The 21,827-nt window shown below is 38.9% G+C and overlaps 1 protein-coding gene across 1 annotated transcript in view; it reads left to right on the forward strand.

Annotated features, from left to right (window-relative positions):
* Nucleotides 1–2,681: 2,681 nt before the first annotated feature.
* LOC105016100 (inactive dipeptidyl peptidase 10) overlaps nt 2,682–21,827 on the forward strand; it is a 273,698-nt gene continuing 254,552 nt past the window's right edge. The window contains exon 1 of the mRNA XM_020055120.3: nt 2,682–2,908. Coding sequence (XP_019910679.1) covers nt 2,837–2,908 — 72 coding nt within the window. The 5' untranslated portion in view covers nt 2,682–2,836. The remainder of the gene's footprint in view (nt 2,909–21,827) is intronic.

Here is a 21,827-nt window from a genome sequence, read left to right on the forward strand (position 1 = left end):
TCTCTGTCCTTGTCGGTCATTGTGTTGTGTATGCTCATGTCATGGTCCAGTGTTTTGTTTTTGTTTTATATCTCAGTGCATGGCACTCTGTTTTGGTTTTCTTTGTGTTCATTAAAAGCTCAGTTTCTTCAACTCTGCATTTGCCTCTGTCTCCCCATGGATTGTTATAGGTTCTAAAAAGACAAATTTGAGTACAAATAATATAAAACATTGAAATGACCTTATGATTAAGAGCACCCTAGAGAACAATCCCATGCTAAAAGTTCTGTTTAAAGAAATCTTGAAAGAAAAATGTTGGCACCCCTCAGCATCTCTGACTGGCTGTTTCAGAGGCAGAGGTCAAAAGGCTACCACCACAGGACCTGGTGGACCTACTGGTCACATTCCTCAAAAGTCTGCCTGTCATGTATTGGGGTGGGCGACTGTGAAGTGTATTAAAGGACAACAGAAGACTTAATTGACTGGACAACATATTAAAAACGCTGTTTGCTGAAGGTTTTCTTTGAGATGTTTATTTGCTTTCGCAATTTGCTCTGCAATTATTCTGTGGCTAATTGCATAGCATTAACAAGAGAATAAGATGTCTTCCCTTGTGTTATCTTGTATGTTCAGGGTCTGCTTCACTGATTGCTTCTCGAGCCTCTCTATAAGGAGTGGGAAGGAAGAGACAAGCACTCTTAGAGTAATCCATCCATTATTTTAGTTTCATCCAACTATGCCCGAAGGTAAACGCCTAATCTATTAAGGCTCCATTCTGCCGCTCGTGGGGTGTTGAGCGCTTTGCACATAATAGCGCTTTGTAGTCTCCTAACAAAACCTGAGACTCATTGAAAGAATCCATCAGAAGAGCATAGACAATCAGCGATGCATGTCTCTCTATAGTCGTTCAAGAAGTAAAAATAACACTTATTGGATAGTGATAAAAACATAAGACAACAATGTACACATTTAACTAGACTGACAACTATGATCTGGGAAAACGTCTTAAGATAGGCTATATGCAGTTTGCAGTATGCACTCCGATCCATGCGAGCTCTCCCTCATGCATGCAGACCCACCCACTCACTCAGACTCTGAAACACACTCACTTCTCATCTTATGCCACACCAGGCAGTAGAAAAAAACTGGTGGAACCTGAAGCTGTTGGTTTAGTAACACACCGTGTGATGTCATCCTAGCAATACATAAACTCATTTGTATTCCAGCACACATGAGCCCATACTAAGTAATTACCACATGGAGGTACATAACGGTGTCTCATTTACACATGTACATAGACCAAAGGTGCGCTCAACATCATGCAAAGCAAAGTCTGAATGCCATTAACAGATTTGTACCTGCTGGTATGTAATTGACTCAGTGGTTGAAAGGCCTAGGTAGTTTCTAGGATTAAATGAAATGCAGTCCAGTACAATGTATTAGCATATTAAAAGATAGAAAAAAAACATGATTGGTTGGCATATTGCATTCCAGATGTAGCTACAAGGAACATTGGTATGCAACCTTCATATGCGAAACAAAATCCAAAATGCCACTGAGAGGCGTGGTGTAACATGCCTTTTGATGAGCCCGCTGATAATCGTACATGATGAGAGAACAGATGCGCCACAACTGTTCAATTAACACACACTTCCTTTGATACGGAGTACACTAGAGGGAGCATAGGGGCTCAAGTGCAAGCATGGGACAACAGAATCAGAGAAAAGAAGATGGGATGGGTAATGAAAACAAAGGAAGGGAGAAGAACGAGAGAAAACGAGCTAGCCCGTCGTCAGGAGTGAGGACCACCAGGAATATTCTATCCAGCGCGTTGGGATTCCAGAGGGTTGCTCTAATGAAAATTGAAAATAGAAAAATGACACTACATTAAATAGAAATAAATGAACTGTCTCTGTGTTTGTGTGTTTCTACTGTCTTAATACAGTAAAGGTTTCTTTTTGTTCATACCTGTTCGTCCAAAACTAATTATATCGGAGATTAGCCTTAGTCTATGCGTCATTATGCCCACACTCACCGCACACATACTAGAAGTGCAGAGGCTCTGTGACATGAGGGGCTTGTAAAACAGTTATTCATCAGGTTGTGAAGGCCACTGCAGACACATTTACTCACTGTCTCATGAAAAACATATTTCTGCCCAAGCCTGTAAAATCCTCTAGCTCTGTCTCCTATCCAAAAGTTACATTTGGCAGTGGTGATAGTAACATCCGCCACAAACCATTCGATAATTGCATTTTGGTCATCAATGTAATTCTGTTAAAACACCGTAGTTATTGAAAGTCAGTTTTGAAAATGCTTTATGCTCTATAGCCCGGTCTAATTAGCATATTTGTAGTAAAGCATGGTGTTGATGAGTATCATCACTTGTTAGCTCTCTCCCTTTGAAAATATTAATTCTTAACACAGCTATGCACATTTGAACGTCATTACGGCAGTACCTACTATTTATAATCTGAGTAACATTGATGTTTTCACAAACCCCTCATTTGAATGGGAATTAACTATAAAGCAATAATTGCGAGTAAATTAAAATGGGTTAATGGTAGTTGTCTCGTGAAATATATATTTCACTTGGAAGGCACAGCAAGTAGCCTCCCAATAGCCTGTGCGCGGGCTCTGCACCCAGTCACGCGGATCACGCGCTGTAGTTGCCACCGGCAAGCACTGGAGAGAAGCAAAGTTGCGCGCGTCACAGACGTGGTTAGAGTCAGTCACCGAATACGCGTTTTTTGAGGAGTTGTTGGATAGACGGTCACAGCTTTATATTATTGCGTTGGTCGGTGTTTATCAGGTGTTTTACCCATTCTTGGATAGGAACGGCTCGTGGGTTTCCAAGATGAACCAAACAGCCGGCGTTTCCCACCAAGTGAAATGCCAATCGACGGCCTCTTCGAAGGCTATGGCCAAGGTATGAACTTTATATATCCAAGGCATGGCATTATGGAAGTCAATTTGAAACATACATTTTGCCTCATTAGCCTAGGGGTGATTATTGGCTTATCACGCAAAACATGAAAAAAGTTCCATGTGAACGGCTATGCGCAAAAGTTACTTTTCGCAGAGATAAACTATTTAGGCTGACTTACATTTGTTTATTTAGGATCTCATTTGGAAATGTGGCTTTAACACGAGTAAATATTATGTTAACTGGCCGTTGTTGCTGTAAGATTTGGTAGGGGGTTCTTTTCTCTTTTTTGCTGTAGCTTTATATACCGCATTAGGTTATTGAAGAACCCTTTCACCCTACAGCAGCATTGTAGTGAATGCTATTCAGCATGTTCAGCCATATGGTGAAACTGAATGCAAATATGTTGTTGGATAAATAGCATTGTAGTCTCACACAATGCTGCAGTACAGCCATTTCAAATTCACATCACGTCTAAAGCAGAAAATAAGAGGGGGTGAATATGCTATCGATATCTTGCTTTGAAAAGTGTATTTCGAATCTACCCACCAATCCGTAACGTTGATGTTAATATGATGCCAAGCTTTGTTAAACCTATTGGTTATTACTCATGTACCATATAAAACTTGTCATATTGCCATATTTAGCTTATGTTGCTTTGGTTTGTAAATTATGTCTCTAGGGAATGTGTGCCAGCCAAATCTACCTCTAAGTATAACTCAGTCAAAATGGTACTCTGTGTTTTTACTTTCCAAGTGGGCCTTTTTCCCTTTAATCTGCAAATAAAAGACAAGGATATTGGTATATGATAATTTATTACTTTTTTAATTAAAGGAGTCTCTTTTAGGGTTAAAAAAGTACTGCAAGCAACCCCTCAGAAAAGCTTTTATATTAAGGATTTTGTTTTAATAATGTGTTTTGGTGGCGACAGCCTATCAGAAATGGGGAGGCATGGGTTATTGGAAGTAAAGGTTGCACAGGGATAGTTCTGTATGGCCACCTGTAAGACTACATACTGTATATTCCTGTTCATGTTCACCTAGAACATTTGTGTACAAAACTGTCAGGAACACTTACAGCTCCCGCTTATTCTTCATACTGTAGCTAGTTGGCACAATGCAAATTGTCAACGATTACCCCACTAATCCTATAATACATAGTTCAACCCAGAATACACATCGTTTTGGGTCAGTTCCTGTATTTTGGTAAAATTTCATTCTCACTTGAAACAAACTATGCCAGGATTCATTTGGAAATTGTCTGAGACTTTCTTCAATTCAAACCGACTAAACAAGCTAGGTGGAAAAGCGACCTAGGCTAAGGTTTGGCATGACAGTATTGGCATTTGGGTTAGGAATAAGGATAAGGTTAGGTAACGGTTACAATTAGGCATTAAAGTACTGAGGTTAGGTTTAGGATGAACAAAACACAATTCCCGCCTCTCACTAAAATCAAACTTGCAACCATCAGATTGAAAGTCAGCTGCGGAAATACTGAACATAAGTACTTACCGACCAACACCACTGGGATATGTTGATATTATATGTAATAGCCCTGCTGATATGTTCATATTGAACGTAATCGTATTTTCCAAAATAGTTACATATGTATGTAATTCCTGCGATGCTGTGTTGAATGCTGGTGTTCATGTTTTTTATTGGTAATTTCTGTTCAGGAAAATAAAAATTCACTGGATAGCCCATATTGTAGCTATATCCTGATTGGTTTATGTGCAGTCTATACAATTAATTTGAATTACATATATTGTTTTGAAATGTTTGCATGTAGTACAAGTGCTTTCTGTTTTGCTTTATTAGTATTTTGGTTTCTAATGCCACTATTATAGGTGGATATATCATTGGGAGTGGAGTACTGTATCCAGACCAGCTGTCTTGTATCATAATCACTAGATATGGTAAAAACGAGAGATCAAATCATCTCATGGTTTATCCTTGTGGGTTTTTCGTTGCAATCAGATTAGTTTAACCCTCAGTTGCTTGTAATCTCTAGTAAGTAGCATTTTAAGAAATGCAGCAGCAGGAGTGTGTTTTGCATGTTGATTGCAATTTAGTCTCTGTGTTCAACCTTAATGTTATGAAAATATATGTAAAACATAACAGATTACCAGGAAATACACTAAATCTAATGAATTGCCAAAACAAGTCTTTCTGAAAACCAGATCCCTATTAAGCCACACATCCAGTCCAGGTTACCTTCTGTAACCCTTGGCTTTCTTAAATCATGAAAGGTTTCTCCAAAACTCCTCAAATAAACAAGGTGCAAGAGTGCAATTATAGGCAACAATGGTTCTAAGAGGATATCTAAGAGTTTATTATAACAGCATACCCTAGAAGGAGACATTCCCAACTGTGTTAAATTTGTAATGCCTTCCATAGTAATTCAACATTGTTATTGATTTTGCTGCAGTCTCTTCATCCCTTTTCAAACTCCTGTTGGAAACATTCTGTTGGGACATTTTATCATTTTCTGTCAGAATGCACAGATACATATTTGGGAACGGCATACAAAATGGAAAGGTGCATTGAGTCATTGTCATCTGTTTTGGGATATATTCATTACAGACATTCCTCCTCTTCACATACTTGGTTGAAGCTGTGAAAGCTGAACACGCTTTTCCAGACATGCTAAAGAGTTACTTGGCTTTGAGCTCTTGCAAACAGATCACACATCTTGGCTCTTTAAGTGCAGGGTCACTAGACATTTCAGTCTGCAGATATAAGGGATTTCAAGCTAAACAAATTGGCTGTGCAACACATGCTTCTTGTGGAGGGGATGTGTTTGGCTCAAAGCCCTAATTGCAAAGACTGCCATCAACTGTCCTATTACTCTGTGATTGCACGGGCTCAGCCTGCTTACATTAGTGCTCTTGTTAGCCTTCTGGCATATACAAAAACAAAAGCCAATGTCCATATACATTTGTGTGTGTGTGTCTGAGTGTTAGAAGTGAGTGTCAGTGGAGAGGTTTAATCACTGGATTACTACTCAGGCATCTGGTTTAAGATCATACTGAAACAGCCGTCAAGTCAAAAACGGCTAAACCCACTGGGCTCAAACTTGTTAATCAATGTTGTTTCAGCATCATTTCCCTGCATATTTTGTCATTGAATTCATGTTTGAAACACATTTAGATTCACGGGTGAACAACCAATACTGGTTCATCTAATTACAATCAGTTTGGAAAACAACAATTAGGGTTTACACTTCAACTGCATGACTGAGATTTCAAACACATGACTATATGCCACATTTGCAACAAATTTCAAAAATGACAAACCTGGTATAAAACATGTTAATTGTCAGATCTATGCAATATTCACTGTCATTAAGAAAACTGCACCTACTACTGGAGAGTAATACAATTAACCATTCACTCATTTAGGGTTTAGACCTAGCCCAACATTAATTAATCAATGCACTGCAAAAAAAAGTGCTTCCACAACATTTTTAAATAAATTAATCAAAAACTCAGTGGTGAGAAAATATTGTTTATAACAACACATTTTCTGTCTCATTACAAACTGATTTTTTTCACCCTGTTGGCATTTGTTTGTGCTTAATTCAAGCATGTTCTTTCTACATTTCAAGTTTTTTTAGTTTAAGCATTGTTTGCAGCGTGAATACTACTAAGTGAGAAGGATTACTAAGGGATCTTTTCAGCCCTCCACCATGGCTTTTCCATGATAATCGATGTATCTAAGCATTATGGGTATTGATTGAGTAAAATAAGCCAATTACCTACCGTGGACTACATTGCAAGAGGGCATGAGTACCAACTATGCTAAAGTAGTGGGGGGGAAACGGGGGGGAAAAATTGCATCCCATTTAGCAGAATAGGATCCATTTGGTTTTATCTGTTTTCTTTTACATTTATTAATGTTGATTCTGGAAAGTGTAATATGCAAATATCCGAGCATTCCTTTTCAAGGAAATGCAAGAGATGCCCACCCATGAGTGTTATTTAGAGACTGTTCAATATCTGCCATTTGTTTAGTGATTTAATAATAGAAAACAAAAATATATATTCAGTATTTATGGTGATAATACATCAGAGTTGTCTTTAAGGTGAACGTTATACAGTTTTCTCACTTTAATTTTCGCCATTCACGCTCGTTTATACAGGGGTTAACTCAAGTCACAGTAAGGTTTGTGAACTGTTAATTATTGCCAGTTGAAAACCTGCCATGAGGATATGATTTTTTATTTTATTTTACCACCCACAATCTGCTTTTAGAATGACTGGTGAAATGCTTACCAAACAAGACTAGTTAAACCACATCAACTAGAAAAAGCATCTCAGTATTGGGATTAGTTATTTAACAAAGTAACTAAATACAATTACACGTCACAATTCTTGAAAAAATTCATTATGTTCGAACAACAAATTATTGTTACTGCAAATTATTGTTATTTTGCAGTCCTACTTGAGTGTATAACCTTCCATTCTTGTGCCGTGTTAGTAAGTTCCTAGTATGTATTCAGTGTAGTGTTGTATAGTTGTATAAAGGCATTTTCTTAAAATGACTTGACTACACCCTGTAAGTTGATTGGTGGCACTTTAAGGGGTCAGTGATTTGTATTTTCGGGCAGTGCGCGTCACTTTGCTGGATCCTTCATTGAAAATATGTTTTTTTGTAAAGCATTACCTTCAACACTGGTAATGGGTGCAATAAATCCAACCACTTACAGATTAGATTAAGTTAGTTTAAAATGAAAAATTATGAATTGCTTTTTATAATATAACGAAGTAATGAATGTTCTTGGAGAGCCAAAGATATTAAAACAAATTATTCGGAAAACAAAATAAATCAGCTTGCAACAAAGCATTCTGGGAACCTAAAGGGAAACATGCACACAAAAACAAATCTGCACTGAATCAAAATGAAATATTTAGGTTTGCACACTGCAGGAAAAAACTTAATTAAAATAGATGGAGGTATTATTTTTTTTAGGTTAAACAAACAGAGAAATAGGGTGAAACTTATAAACCAAAATGAAAATACAATTAATCAAAAAATCTCAGTAACACTTTTTATAGTGTATCAGAGATACCTTTATCTCACACAAGCCTGTCCTGGATCTTGTGGTATATCTTAAAACAACAGGAACCAATTTAGCATATTTTATTATACAGTTGGTTTAACGTTTAGGTCACCTCTGTGTCAAACAAAAGACAATCTTCTTGGTGCCCAACCTCCCCCTTCATGTGTTTTGGATCTTACTACCCTCTTTGATCTTCCTAAATGTTTCCATGTCTTTCTCCCTTTCTATACACACAATCCAATTATGAAGAGGCAGCAGATTTCTCTTGGGCTTTCACTCTCTCAGGCTCTTGCTTGGGTATACAAGACCAGCTCCATCATGTCACGGGGTCCTTAAAAGTGACAAGTCCATCCAAGAACAGAGAGATATAAACTGAACTGGCCCATCAAAAAGCAGAAAGTTAAAGCTGTAGTCTGTAGTCGTTTGGTACTCCGCAGCTTTATTAATTATGTGCACAAAAACATTGTCCAATAACAGGGCTGGCTGTCAGATAGGCATAGGCTACTCTTTTAGATTAAAATCCCTTTCCCAGTGAAGTGTGTCTTATCTGCCTCATCAGAAGTGTTCATATGGAGTTGGGGGTTTATTAACCAGTATAAGAAACTGATGGCATGCTTACCGATAGCAATATGATCAGACTTGTAAGTGTGAATCTATCTGACCTTTTGGGATTCTCTTCCTGTATGTTTCTCAGACTAGGATTGATTACTATTTTGGGCTGGTTTTACCTGAAGAACAAACATTTTTGGCCAGTTATACAAAATTGGTGAAATTCCAGTCAAGATCATTATGCTCACAGCCACTTAAAAAAAAAATCACTACTGTCAAGTTTACAATTTACCCACAGTTTAAAATACCAAACCTCAGCTGTACACTGTTGGAGAGAAAGCAATTTTCAGTTTGAGAGAGCATATTGCATATTGGACAACCAATATTTATAGACGGCTAATTGAGTTTACGCAGTGGGAGAAAGCTAATCTCTAAAGTTTATACATTAATAATCAAGCTCATTAAATAATGATAAATGACAGCACAAATTCATCACCATTAAACAAGCACAGCAAGAGAAAAATATACACCATGCTTGTATTTCTGTAGTGTATTCGATGTAAAACCTGTATTGTAATGGTTCAGTGTGGTCATTGTACTCTACAGTTAATCGTTAGTTGATATCATTACATAGGTCCCTCTCTTTGGCTTGGTCATCTGATATTTTCCTTATATTTTCTACATTTTCCCACACAATGGGGAGGATGCTGACCTAATGACGTGCAGTTTTGTTGAAGGCTGGATGATGAAGGGTCACAGTGAGGGGAAGTAGGGGTTAATGGATCCTATAATGGAGTGATAGAGGCCAGTAACTCTGAATAATGGGTTGATAGCATTCTGGAGAACTGACTGAGGTTGATGGAGAAAATGTTTACATGACAGACTGCCAGGAGTAAATAGGGAGGACTGTGGGTTTTCCTGACCGAAGAATGTGATGACCTAGGAATAATACAGAAGATCAATCAACTGTGTTATCCATATCAATATGTGAATGTATTTTTTAAAATATCTGATTGTAATCTAATTTGGGGGTGAGGTATTTCTAGAGAGGAGAGAAGGACGGAGTAGGGCAGGAATCAACCCCTTGCAGAGGCATGGACATTATTTCTGCATTGGAGGCAGTGGACCAAAGCTCAAGTTATCTGATTATCTGACTAATCAACTACCAAAGTATGGCATATTTTCCAAGAAATCCTGATGCTGTCTTAATATTTTTCATTTAACATGGTTACAAACAGACAGAGTAATAAGCTGACAATGTTAGTGATGGTATTCTACTGTTTGGTAGTGTTCACTTGGATTATCATACTAGCTAAACTCAATAAAACATTGATCCTGTTCGGACAAATCCAAGAACAAAGTAAACGCCTATATAATGTGAGCTTTTTCTTTAACCCATATGAGGCCCCACAAAAGCACCTTGAATTTAGAATGTTCCATTTTCAACCACCATCTCTGCGGCTTGCTCTACTCCCCCGGTCCCAAATATCACCAGTCGTGGGTTATTGAACCTTTGAGGCTTCACACTGCATTTTCTCCCCTCACTAAGATCTATCACATAAATAGTCTCGATAAACTGCCATCAACTGACACGTTGGCTGGCTGCGTTGAATGCCTGCTCGACAGCCATCCTGAGCGTGTGATAGATTGCTTGAATTTGTCTCATAAGAATAATTGCATCGCCTCTACAGTCTGTGACTCTATAAATTATAGCCAGCATGCCAACTGATCTCAATATATTCCCTTCCTGCAGTGAATCTTTCATTCTTTCTCATCTCTCCATTCACTGGAGAATAGGTGATAAATGTGTCACTAATTACTTTTTTAGGGACACATCTGCCGTTAATTTGCATATTGGTCCCTTTATCAGTGATTACACTTAAACCAGTACTTGTGATTTCATAAAGATGTCTGGATGCAACATACCATGTCAAACAACTGTATGTACTCATAGTAATCATTGTTTGGTGCTGTTGAATTCTCACCGCAGGTATTAAAGACTGGGACCCAGAGTCTTCTGAGGCTTTGCAATTCTACATATTCCTGAAGTATATAATAGCCTTGGAGCAGAACTCACCATCCCTTAGGAGTAACTAACTTTTACAGCCTGCGGCAAAGTGGACTGATGTGAATATATAATATATATCATGAGCTGGTAATGGAGGCCCATGGGGTCTGTGCTGAGGCTTGAGGTGTGATTAAAAGATATTTATGAAATGCCAGCACTTTAGACAGTTGAGCTGAGAGCTCTTTAGATTAGTAGTTTTTAATATGACACAAGTAGGCTGTAAAAGAGGACAAGAAACATTAGTCTTATAAATCATATAAATAAACAATGCTATATTAGTTTGTAAAGCTGCCTCTTTACAAGCTTTTTACTTCCTAGTATTTTATCACAGTGAGTTTTGATACATCAGGCAATTCTTACTGGGCCATCCTTGAACACCTTTGTATACTCAGAACATTTTTAGATCCCTTTGAAGATTGCTTGCTTTGCAGATATAATGCTGATACTTTTTTATGCTGTCTTGTTGATCTCACTTTCTATGGTGTGTTAGGAGATGGTCAACTATGATATTCTGACTATTTGAGTGCATTTAAGCTGTTTCATGTTTGAAGATTTTGTGAAAAATGCCTCAACTCATTTGCTGGTTCATGCTTGTAACAATCGATTGGACATAAAGTTAAGCTGGGGACATGACTTACAGTTTGATACAACCTTTAACTGGATAGACATTCAGGACTATCACGTGGGTTTCAATGAACTGGGCAAGCTAAACACGACACAATTATGTATTCAAGGAAAAAAACATACAATGCCAAGCCATGTTTGGCTACCTTGTTTGTTTAGTTTAATTGTGTAACAAGCATGCACACATATTTTGAGATCATTTCCAGTGGAAGCTCTTCAGTACTTACTGATGTTGCAAGTGCAGTTTGTGTTATTATGTTGAATGAACAGACTTATTGATCATGTAAAACATTAGCCTCTTATAATAAAATCCCCTTTACTACACTTATAAATTATTGGGATTCTTTTCAGTGAATGTTTCATAATTGATGCAGACTTTCTGAAGTGTTCGCTGACCCTACATTGCAGAACATTTTATTGATTTCAGAGGCTGCTATATATTGCATTTATGTCTATTTCCTATCTTACTCATTATTTTTGAAGTGCCTTTTTTATGTTACCATCTTGGCCTTGTTCACATACATTTCTGCCTTGCATGTGAAATACGCCACCCATAAGCACTAATTCACTGACATGTAAAACACCCATATTGCGTTCATCACTAAATGAAAACACTGTAGCATTCCCAATATGACATGACAGAGTTGTAATTATGATGCAGAAAGGCTGCTATTTAGCCAGGTTTGCAGGCGCTGTTGCCATGGTTGGTAAACGGTTGCGTAGTGTACGGTCTCTGAACAGACAAAGGACAAATGTCAAAATGAAACAAACAACAATTTGTGCTCTCAGTTATACACCAGATTAACTGAAACACAGTAAAACATTGTACCACCCTTTCATTCTGATCCCCTCAGTTAACCCATCGTGTTTTATTTGAATTCACGATGGGCGAAAGCCCTTAAAACTTGAAATGTCCAGAGATAACAGAACAATCTGAGATAAACAAAATAGTCAAAGTGTTTCCCTTATTTGGATAAATCAAACAATTACAAAACTTCAGTAGGTCTGGCTGGCAACAAAAAGTGGAGTTCAGAATAAGAAATGAAAAAATAAACCAAACAAAAACAGACCTATCTACTATCTCTAAATTAAAAACAAGAAGGCTCCATCACTCCAGGAGTTATTGATCTCAGTAATTAAATTGTCTAGATTTGTCACTAGCACAAGGCCAGTATTCACCACACCATGTTTCCAAACTACGACTTAACCTAACCCAATGTGTCCTCATGGTTCAGAAAAGGAACTCACCCTTCAATGTGGGTCACATTCATTGTGACCTGAAGTCATCTCACTCTGTTGAACTCTGCTCTTTGCTTGTTCACTGTTTGCCGGTGAGCCTGGGAATATGTTAATTCCTTGGCATTGACGGTATAGATTTATTTTTACTGCTGCCTTTTGTAGGTTCATTTCAGCATCATGACATTTTTTGCTTCTGGTGGCAGATGCCAATACAGTCTGCATGGTCTATGGTTCTGTTTTATACTGTGCATCTTTTTAAGGGGTTCTCTGGGACATTGACATTATCTTGTCCCTGTTTCATGCATGTCATCATACATTTCTTCTATTTTTAAGCAAGGCATTTCGAGACTAAAGGAGGAAACACTTCCAATTTAGCAAAGACAGACATGCAGATTTATTTAAAGATGTCAAGGTGAGTGAGTTTCAATTCATGTTATATTAACAAAATATCCAAAGTATTATCCTGAAATACGCGGTACCATTATTTTTGTTTGAGACAGCTGGCATTGCTGTATAGCCTAGCCAACTATGTGCCATACGACATTTGCAATTGTTTAACTTCTTAAACCAGGCCTAGAACGTCGCTAGGAGGCCAAGGCAGCAAAGGCGGCCAGACGAGATTGGAGGTGTGGCCTCACAAGACCAGCAATGGCTAAACGCTAAAGGCCTAGCAATAACTAAATGCTAAATGCTACCATAAAGTAACCATAGCTCATAGTAGGCTACCGTCCTTAACGTTTAGTCTGTGTCATCTGGCATCAAAATATAACGTTAGCGTTTTAAATAAATATTTCCAGACTAATGGTCTGTCACCATGTCAGTAAATTTAAACTACTGCTTGTACACTGAGTAGAGGTGTGTGGGTGTGTGTGTGTGTTTAGCCTCTGCTGTACATTTATTGTTTTGTATTGGGTATCGAGAATTGTGGAATGTCACTGGTATGGTTATCGACTACAGCATTTCTGGTATTGTGACATCCCTAGTTGCTTCTATAGCAGGAAGATCATCTTTGTGGATTGTGTTCTAGTTTTTATGAGTAACATATTTTGCAATCTTAACTTTTGAAGACCTCATGCAGTCTTTATGTACAAGCCTAATGTTATGTAGGAGATTATGTATCCACTCAACATGCACTCAGTCAAAGGATAGGGATTCTGTTGTTGGCTGTGTTCACTATGGCCCTTCATACGGGTGTGTGGACTATAGTAACCCAAATCAACACCAATATATTGTAACGTACTGTAAGCACACCACTTGGAAAGTTATCTTTTTGATAACACACTTAAAACTTGAATGAATAACACATTCAAGGAGGTCTGATGGGAAGTAGTGATGTCATTGGCTGTCCCTTGGCTTGAGGGACAATAGAGGAACATAAGAGGACAAAAACTTATTTTTTAAATGCTAAATTATACAACCACCCAAAAGGGCACTGTAGACACTGGAAGGCATAGGGGCAGGTGATTGTCCACTGGTAGACTGTTTGCACATGCCTGGCACCAACAGTCCATAGTCACAAAATATCACTGCAAAACTCTAGAGACAGCACTCTAAACTACTTCAGACCGTTATACTGTGTATGTACTGAAAGATAACTGCGGGACATTATTTCTTACCTACTATAAAAGGTTGAAACATTCCTTGACAGGTGTCTGGATGAAGACACTTAATAAGTGTGGTGGCAGCATAAAAGCCCAACTAAAATACTGAACTAGTTAATGAAGAAGTAAACAGCCATTGGAAACCCTCTCAACCGGCAAAATGTAATAAATATAATCAGAGCATGAGCGCAAATAAAAAAAACAAATTTAAACAGCATGACTCAAATTGCTAATTGACCGTGCTCACACAGCCTGGCGGGTACTGCGCTTTGGGAATGTTTCAGTGGCCACTATGACCATGTATGCACTCTACTACTGACAGTCAGTCTGGATGACATAATCTGCAAAATGATGTAAGTGTAAAATTTAAATGCAAGCTTCACCCCCATCATTGAGTCAACCAGTTACATAATTTCTGCCCAGTATACAAGATTTATTATGCCATATTTGTGAGTATTGATGCACTCTTACAACTGTAATTTATTATTTCTACCTTGATTCTATGTAATCAGAAAATGTATTAAACTTTGTATATATATATTTGTATATGTCATGTTTTTTTTTTTAAAGGTCAAGGATAGATGTTTCTTTGCATAACAACACATAACATAGCTTAACCAAGGGTTGATCTGTTAATCTTAGGATCACACACAAAACTGTATTATTCACTGTTTTGTAGTGTACAACACATGATCCTACTCAGTATTTAGCCATATATTAGAGATTCCTCTACAAAAGCTTCAGATAGGCTGTCACATTGTCAAAACCCCAAACCGGGACCCTTGTGTAGCCGCACGTTAATGCACAGGCACATGTATGCGCTTATGCACGCATATTAGTCATCATGTGTGCTTGTGGTTGGTGGAGTGGGGCGCTTTGAGCTTTGATGAGAGTTGTTGCTTTGCTTCACATGTCTACACAGTTGTTTGTTAGGCTAAGACTCCAATGTGGAAACATTACAGTATTATTCTTAATTTAATTGTGGTAAAAACCAGGACATTTTGGTAGTGAATGTCAGAAACCAGGACATTTTTGTAGTGAATGTCAGAAACCAGGACATTTTGGTAGTGAATGTCAGAAACCGGGACATTTTGGTAGTGAATGTCAGAAAACAGGACATTTTAGTGTTTTACAGGTATGTGTAAAACCGGGACAGTCCCTATGTTAAAGTGGTGGGCCAGTATCTGTAATGCGGCTGGTTCAAATCTGGGGAATTTGCCAGACATGGGATTTTTTTCCCATGTAGAAGATACTGTAGGTGAATTAAGATAACATAATTCTAAAGTGGCTTTCAGTTGGCTCAGGATGGGAGAAATAATTAGGGGTTGAATATTACATCCAATCGCAACACTAGTGGGAAGTAATCCTTGTAAAAGAACATCACTCCACTATTACTGCAAAGATACTAGGGCCATTTACTGCAATTACAATGCAGGAATACAAATAAAAATGTGTAACATGTTAAAGGTTGTTTTGTTTATAGGAGTAGCCTGGCATATTAGTCATATAGCAAAGAAACACTGAGTGAGGATGCTTCGTCTTGTTCTGTATGAAGGAGTTACCGTAGATAGTCATGCCTGGTCTCTCTGTATGAGTAATACAATGAATTTGTAGGAGGACTTATGTATCTGTGTTCATGCAGTCATAAACATAATGTAGTCATAATGTAGTCATGTAGTACACTACAGTTTAACTGCGGTATGACTGCAGTTAGAATGCAACATTTAGAAAAATAATACTACATCCATGTTAGGGTCGAATCTGACCCTTTGCTATTTTAGCAAAAATGACATCTCTAGACTTTTCTGTCCAGTAAAATAAAAAAAATATAAACAGATAAAATAACGTCACTTTCAAAATTGCAGTCTGCTGTTCAAAGGATAGACCTTTGAACATAGTTTGAAAAAAAGAACTGGAGTGAAGGGAAGATGCTCCATTAACATCGACTGCTGAGAACAACTGTTTTTTGTTATTTCATTCCTGCTATCAGGTAAATCTATTTGGTAAGGACCCCACGATGCTAGTGGATGAGGTTTGTCTCCATTCCTCCATTTTCCTCTGTTCTTCCCTTGCTCTGATAGTGTCAGTGTTGATTGAGGTCTCACCTTGGGTTGGAGGTAATTGCTCATCTGCATCTTGAACTTTGAAATGAAACCACTGCACACAAGAAATTGTATCATTTCTAATAGTCTCCCATCACTATCGTGCAAGTACAGTTTTAGAAAAAGTACAAATGTATTTTTCATTAAGTTGCTTTATTTTTAACAAACAATTCAGCGTACATTCAAAACCCAGATCTTTAAACAAACCTGAGTGTGCAGGGAAATGGTACAGTCATTTGTAAGAACCCTTTTGCCTTCAAGCAAATAATTGCTGTCATTCCGAAGAATCATCACAGTGCCGTTTATATATATATATATATATATATATATATATATATATATATATATATATATATATATATATATATATAATTTTTTTCTCTTAAAAAATTTATCTTATGGCTGTTACAGGTTTAAACTATAAACGTATGCCTTTACAAAAATGAAATGGTTGCTGTGGTCACAAACAAGGGGTTAAATTGATATTTGGGAAGTGAGGGAGCAATATTTTCTACTTTCCATTTAAAATGTTAACCTTTTGGCCAGTGGAAGTACAGGGGCTCAGCTCCCCCTAGGTCTTATTTCGACCATATGTGTAGGAGCTCAGCTCCTGCTGGCTCCAGCCCAATTTAACCTCTGGTCACACATCTTCAAGTGACTTGCAACTTTATTTTTCTCTTATAAAACATATTATGGACAATGAATATCACATACAGATTTGCGTGGGGGGAAAAACCTATTTTTTTCTTCTCAGTCAGCCTGGGGCTGTTGAAGAAAGCTCTGGTGAGAGGGAGAGAATAACAAAGAGAGAAATAAATGACTCTCCAAAATGACTCTTTCACTACAACGGCAAAATATACACTACTGTACAAAGGTTTGGGTTCACAAAAAACACAAGGAATTTTGTTGTTCTCAAATGAAAATAAATATTTTTGTCAATTAAAATAACATCCAGTTGATTATAAATACAGTGTAGACATTGTTAATGTTGTACAGAAGCCCATTATCAGAAACCGTAAGTCCTGTGTTCCAATAGCACGCTAATTCAAGTTTATAATTTTAAAGGGCTAATAGATCATTAGAAAACCCTTGCAATTATGTTAACACAGCTAAAAGCTGTTGTGCTGATTAAAGAAGCAATAAATCTGGCTTAAAGACTAGTATCTGGAGGATAAGCAATTGTGGATTCGATTACAGGCTCAAAATGGCTAGAAACAAATGTCATCTGTCTCTTCTTGTTCTGAGAACTGAAGGCTATACCATGTGAGAAATTGCCAAGAAACCAAAGCGCTTGTACAATGCTGTGTACTACTCCCTCCATTGAACAGCGCTAACTGGCACTAACCAGAATATAAAGAGGAGTGGAAACTGAGCCAGAGGACAAATACATTAGAGTGTCTCGTTTGAGGATGAGACGCATCACAGGTCCTCAACTGGCAGCTTTATTAAAAAGTAACCACAAAACACCAGTCTCAATGTCAACAGTGAAGAGGTGACTTGCAGGGTGCTGGCAGAGCCTGGCCTTCTAGGCAGAGTTGCAAAAATTAGCCATATCTCAGACTGCCCAAGTTTGAAGTGTTCAGGTCACAGAGAAGAACATTCATGAGATGCAGACCAAATGAAAAGATGCCGGAGGAGTGCTTGGCGCCATCTGTCAAGCTTGTTGGAGGCAATGTGATGGTCTGGGGGTGCTTTGGGGGTGGTAAATTGGGAGTTTTATTCAGGGTAAAAGGGATCTTGACGAAGGGAGGCTAACACTCTGTTCTGGAATGCCATGCCATACCCTGTGGACGGCGCTTGATTGGAGCCAATTTCCTCCTACAGCAGTTCAGTCCAAACTGTGCAAGAACTGTTTAGGGAAGAAAAGGTCAGCTGGTATTTTGTCTATAATGTACCTCAACATATTGACAACTAGAATGCCAAAGTTCTACAAGGCTGTAATAGCTGCAAATGCAGGATGCTTTGACAAAAGCTAAGTTTGAAAGACACAATTATTATTTCAAATAAAAAATCATTATTTCTAACCTTGTCAATTACTATATTTCCTATTCATTTTGCTGTATTTCCTATTGAAACTCATTTCAAGTATGTTTTCAAGGAAAACACAGGCATTTCAAAGTGACCCCAAACCTTTGAATGGTAGTGTATGTATTCCCTTGCATATGTATTTACACATCATTTTGCCGTAGGCGGAAGCACACGTGAAAAACACAGGATGTGAAAGAAAACGTTAACAGGTGTCAGAGGGTCAGTGAAATGTTCTGTGTCCCCAGGGCGCTGGCGCTGCTAGTTTAGCGATGAGGCTGTTAAACGAAGAATATACGGTTCACCTTGAAGGCAATACACCAAAACAGCCACCCCCACAGCCTTTGCTCAGTCACTTCCTCCCACCTCACAATCCAAGAATGCAGAGCAATGTGCTTCCGTGGGTTATCCGTTGAAATAATCTGTCCTCTGTTGGCCTGTACTGGAACTGCACTGACATTTGTTTTGTTTTTTATTTCAGCTAGGGGCACTTACTAAGAGCTAGTCTCACAGTTAAATATTATGCAGAGTGTAAGACAAAGAAATCAAGGAGAGTGGATATCTCAGAGTTAGGATCCTGTTCTGTGGCTACTACTGTAGGAGAGTAAAGTGCGCTTAAACCCTGAATGAGAGCAAAGATTCTCAACAATATGATGTCAGCAGGTACATTGAGTGACTGTGGGTGTAATTGTATGTATGTAAACATCTATCTTACAAAGACAAGGTCGTTCCACAGACAGGAAGATATTTATACCTTTTGAGAACTCCCTCAACTTTGTATTAGTCCTAAAATAATTGTGCTTTGATGCCTTACAAATGATGTTACAAATAATAATATCAATAAATGTAAAGATATATTTTGACTAAAATATTAGGATAGGTTTGTTTATTTGAAATCCAAACATTCACAAAAAACATTAACATATTCACCATTTGAGATTGGGTTTATACTTTTAGAAAATTTAGTACTTGACTATTAGAAAATTATAAAAATGTTAACAGTATTATGTTGAAAGTTTGTTTGGCTGAAGTTGTTGTGACATTTATTTTAAAAGCCTCCTGTCAGTTATTTGGTATTCAGGAGCTGTTTGGACAATCTTGCTGTACCACGGAATGCGTGGACTTGGTGACAAAGTTGATGAAGCATGAATTTTCATCACTGCAAACACAGATGTGAACAGACACACACACACACGCAGCCATGAACAGATACATGCAGGTGTGAACAGACACACACACATGCAGACGTGCACAGATACATGCACGCAGGCGTGAACAGATACATGCACGCAGGCGTGAACAGATACAGGCACGCAGTCGTGAACAGATACACAGGCACGCAGGTGTGAACAGACACACACACACAGGCAGACGTGAACAGATACACACACAGGCAGACGTTCACAGACACACACACAGGCAGACGTGAACAGATACACACACAGGCAGATGTGTACAGACACGCACGCAGACATGAACAGATACACACACACACACACAGGCAGACGTGTACTGACACGCACGCAGACATGAACAGATACACACACACAGGCAGACGTGTACAGACACACACGCAGACGTGAACAGATACACACACACACACGCACGCAGGCGTTGACAGACACACGCACGCAGACGTGAACAGACGCACACAGACGTGAACAGACACTCACAGACGTGAACAGACACTGTGATGGCAATTTCTAAAGTCCAAATAGTTCTATGAAAATGGTAGGTAAGACAGGAGAAATCAATTGCACAATAAACTGTTTAATATACTTGCAAGGAGAGAGTACGCAAGTTACAAAGTAACAGTGAATAGTCTCTAAAGCACATTCAATACATTCAATACTTATAGAGAAATGGGTGGGGTTAGGAACCCACATGGTCGCACCATAAAACCACATATGTTCCTTATTTTTCCTACCCCCTGTTGTGCATCTTCCCCTATCCTGTCCTAAAACCCATTGATCTGCATCTACTCCCGTCCTGCTGGAGCTTCATGTTTACCTCAACACCTCATACTTCCTTTCCCACAGCACAACCAACATTCCTTTTCTCATCTAAACAGTTGCTCAGTCGTTTAATCAGTTAGAATACATTATTAAAGTAATGTCCACAACAACACGCACAGACGTGAACAGACACGCACGCAGGCATGAACACACGCACGCAGGCGTGAACAGACACGCACGCAGGCGTGAACACACGCACAGACGTGAACAGACACGCACGCAGGCGTGAACACACGCACAGACGTGAACAGACACGCACGCAGGCGTGAACACACGCACAGACGTGAACAGACGCACGCAGGCGTGAACACACGCACAGACGTGAACAGACACGCATGCAGGCGTGAACACACGCACAGACGTGAACAGACACGCACGCAGGCATGAACACACGCACAGACGTGAACAGACACGCACGCAGGCGTGAACACACGCACAGACGTGAACAGACACGCACGCAGGCGTGAACACACGCACAGACGTGAACAGACGCACGCAGGCGTGAACACACGCACAGACGTGAACAGACACGCACGCAGGCGTGAACAGAGGGTTGTTGACTGTACTTTATGTTGACAGTGTAAATACATAGACTTTTTTGTGTTTGTGTGTGTGTCCAAGGCATGTGTAGAAATACTATGTGTTCATGTATGGTTTGGATACATGAATGAATGAACAGACAGATGGATCATCGGAGACAGACAGGTGTGTCTACAAGGGGATTTGTTTAAACTGTACAGTGTATACATTTCAGGAAGCACAACAACATACTGTGCATCTTGAATACAATCATGCACAGCCATTTGAAGCCTTGCTGGGCCAAACGTATTAACCATTACCTTATCTGCTAAACATGGACTACTACATGCACTACTTCCAAACAGGTGAAAATGTTTAAGCCTCTGCTTTTAGGTCTCATAAGCTCATAGGTGTCCTAAATGTCTTTCAGCATGTGTGCCAAAATTGTTCATCTTTAGTTGAACAGATCAAAAGGTTAATACTTTATAAGTAATGTATCTGCTACCTTCTCAAATTTCTCATTGCGCTTTTAAACTTATTTCAGGCCAATGCATCTGTCATGGTGTAGGAAGGAGTGTAACCAGAAGCAGAAGTCGTGATGTAAAGGATTTATTCCTTGTAATACAAATCTGCTCTAACAGGTTGCTGCGTAAAAACGCTTACAAAATCTAGAGCTCTTAGGCTTAAAGCCGTGAAGGCAAACTACAAAGGCAAAGTTCTCATAGCAACAACTTAACAGTGGCAAACAACACTGGGACATGCAACAATTCCAGATAAAGACCCAGGACAGTGAGGGAGCATATATACACTTAAGGCTTGGGGAACTGGGGACAGGTGTGCACAATAAAACGAGACAGTCTGGGGATGCGTTGGTGTGTAGATGGGACCTGGGGGCGATGGCAGCTTGTAGGCCAGTGACGAGGAGCGATGTGGCTGTGACGAGGGAAGGCGTGGCGGGAGGTTCCGTGGCAGCATCCTGATGTTTTGAGAGAGACACTTTCTCCTCCATAGTCATTGTTGATGATAATTCAAGCTTCCAGTTGGAGCATTTCTAATAGTTTTCAAAACTACAAAAGGGACCGGTATTTCTTGACACCATAACATAGTAGGCTATAGACT

Source organism: Esox lucius, chromosome 16 (genome assembly GCF_011004845.1).
Source record: "Esox lucius isolate fEsoLuc1 chromosome 16, fEsoLuc1.pri, whole genome shotgun sequence".
NCBI classification, from domain to species: Eukaryota; Metazoa; Chordata; class Actinopteri; order Esociformes; family Esocidae; genus Esox; species Esox lucius.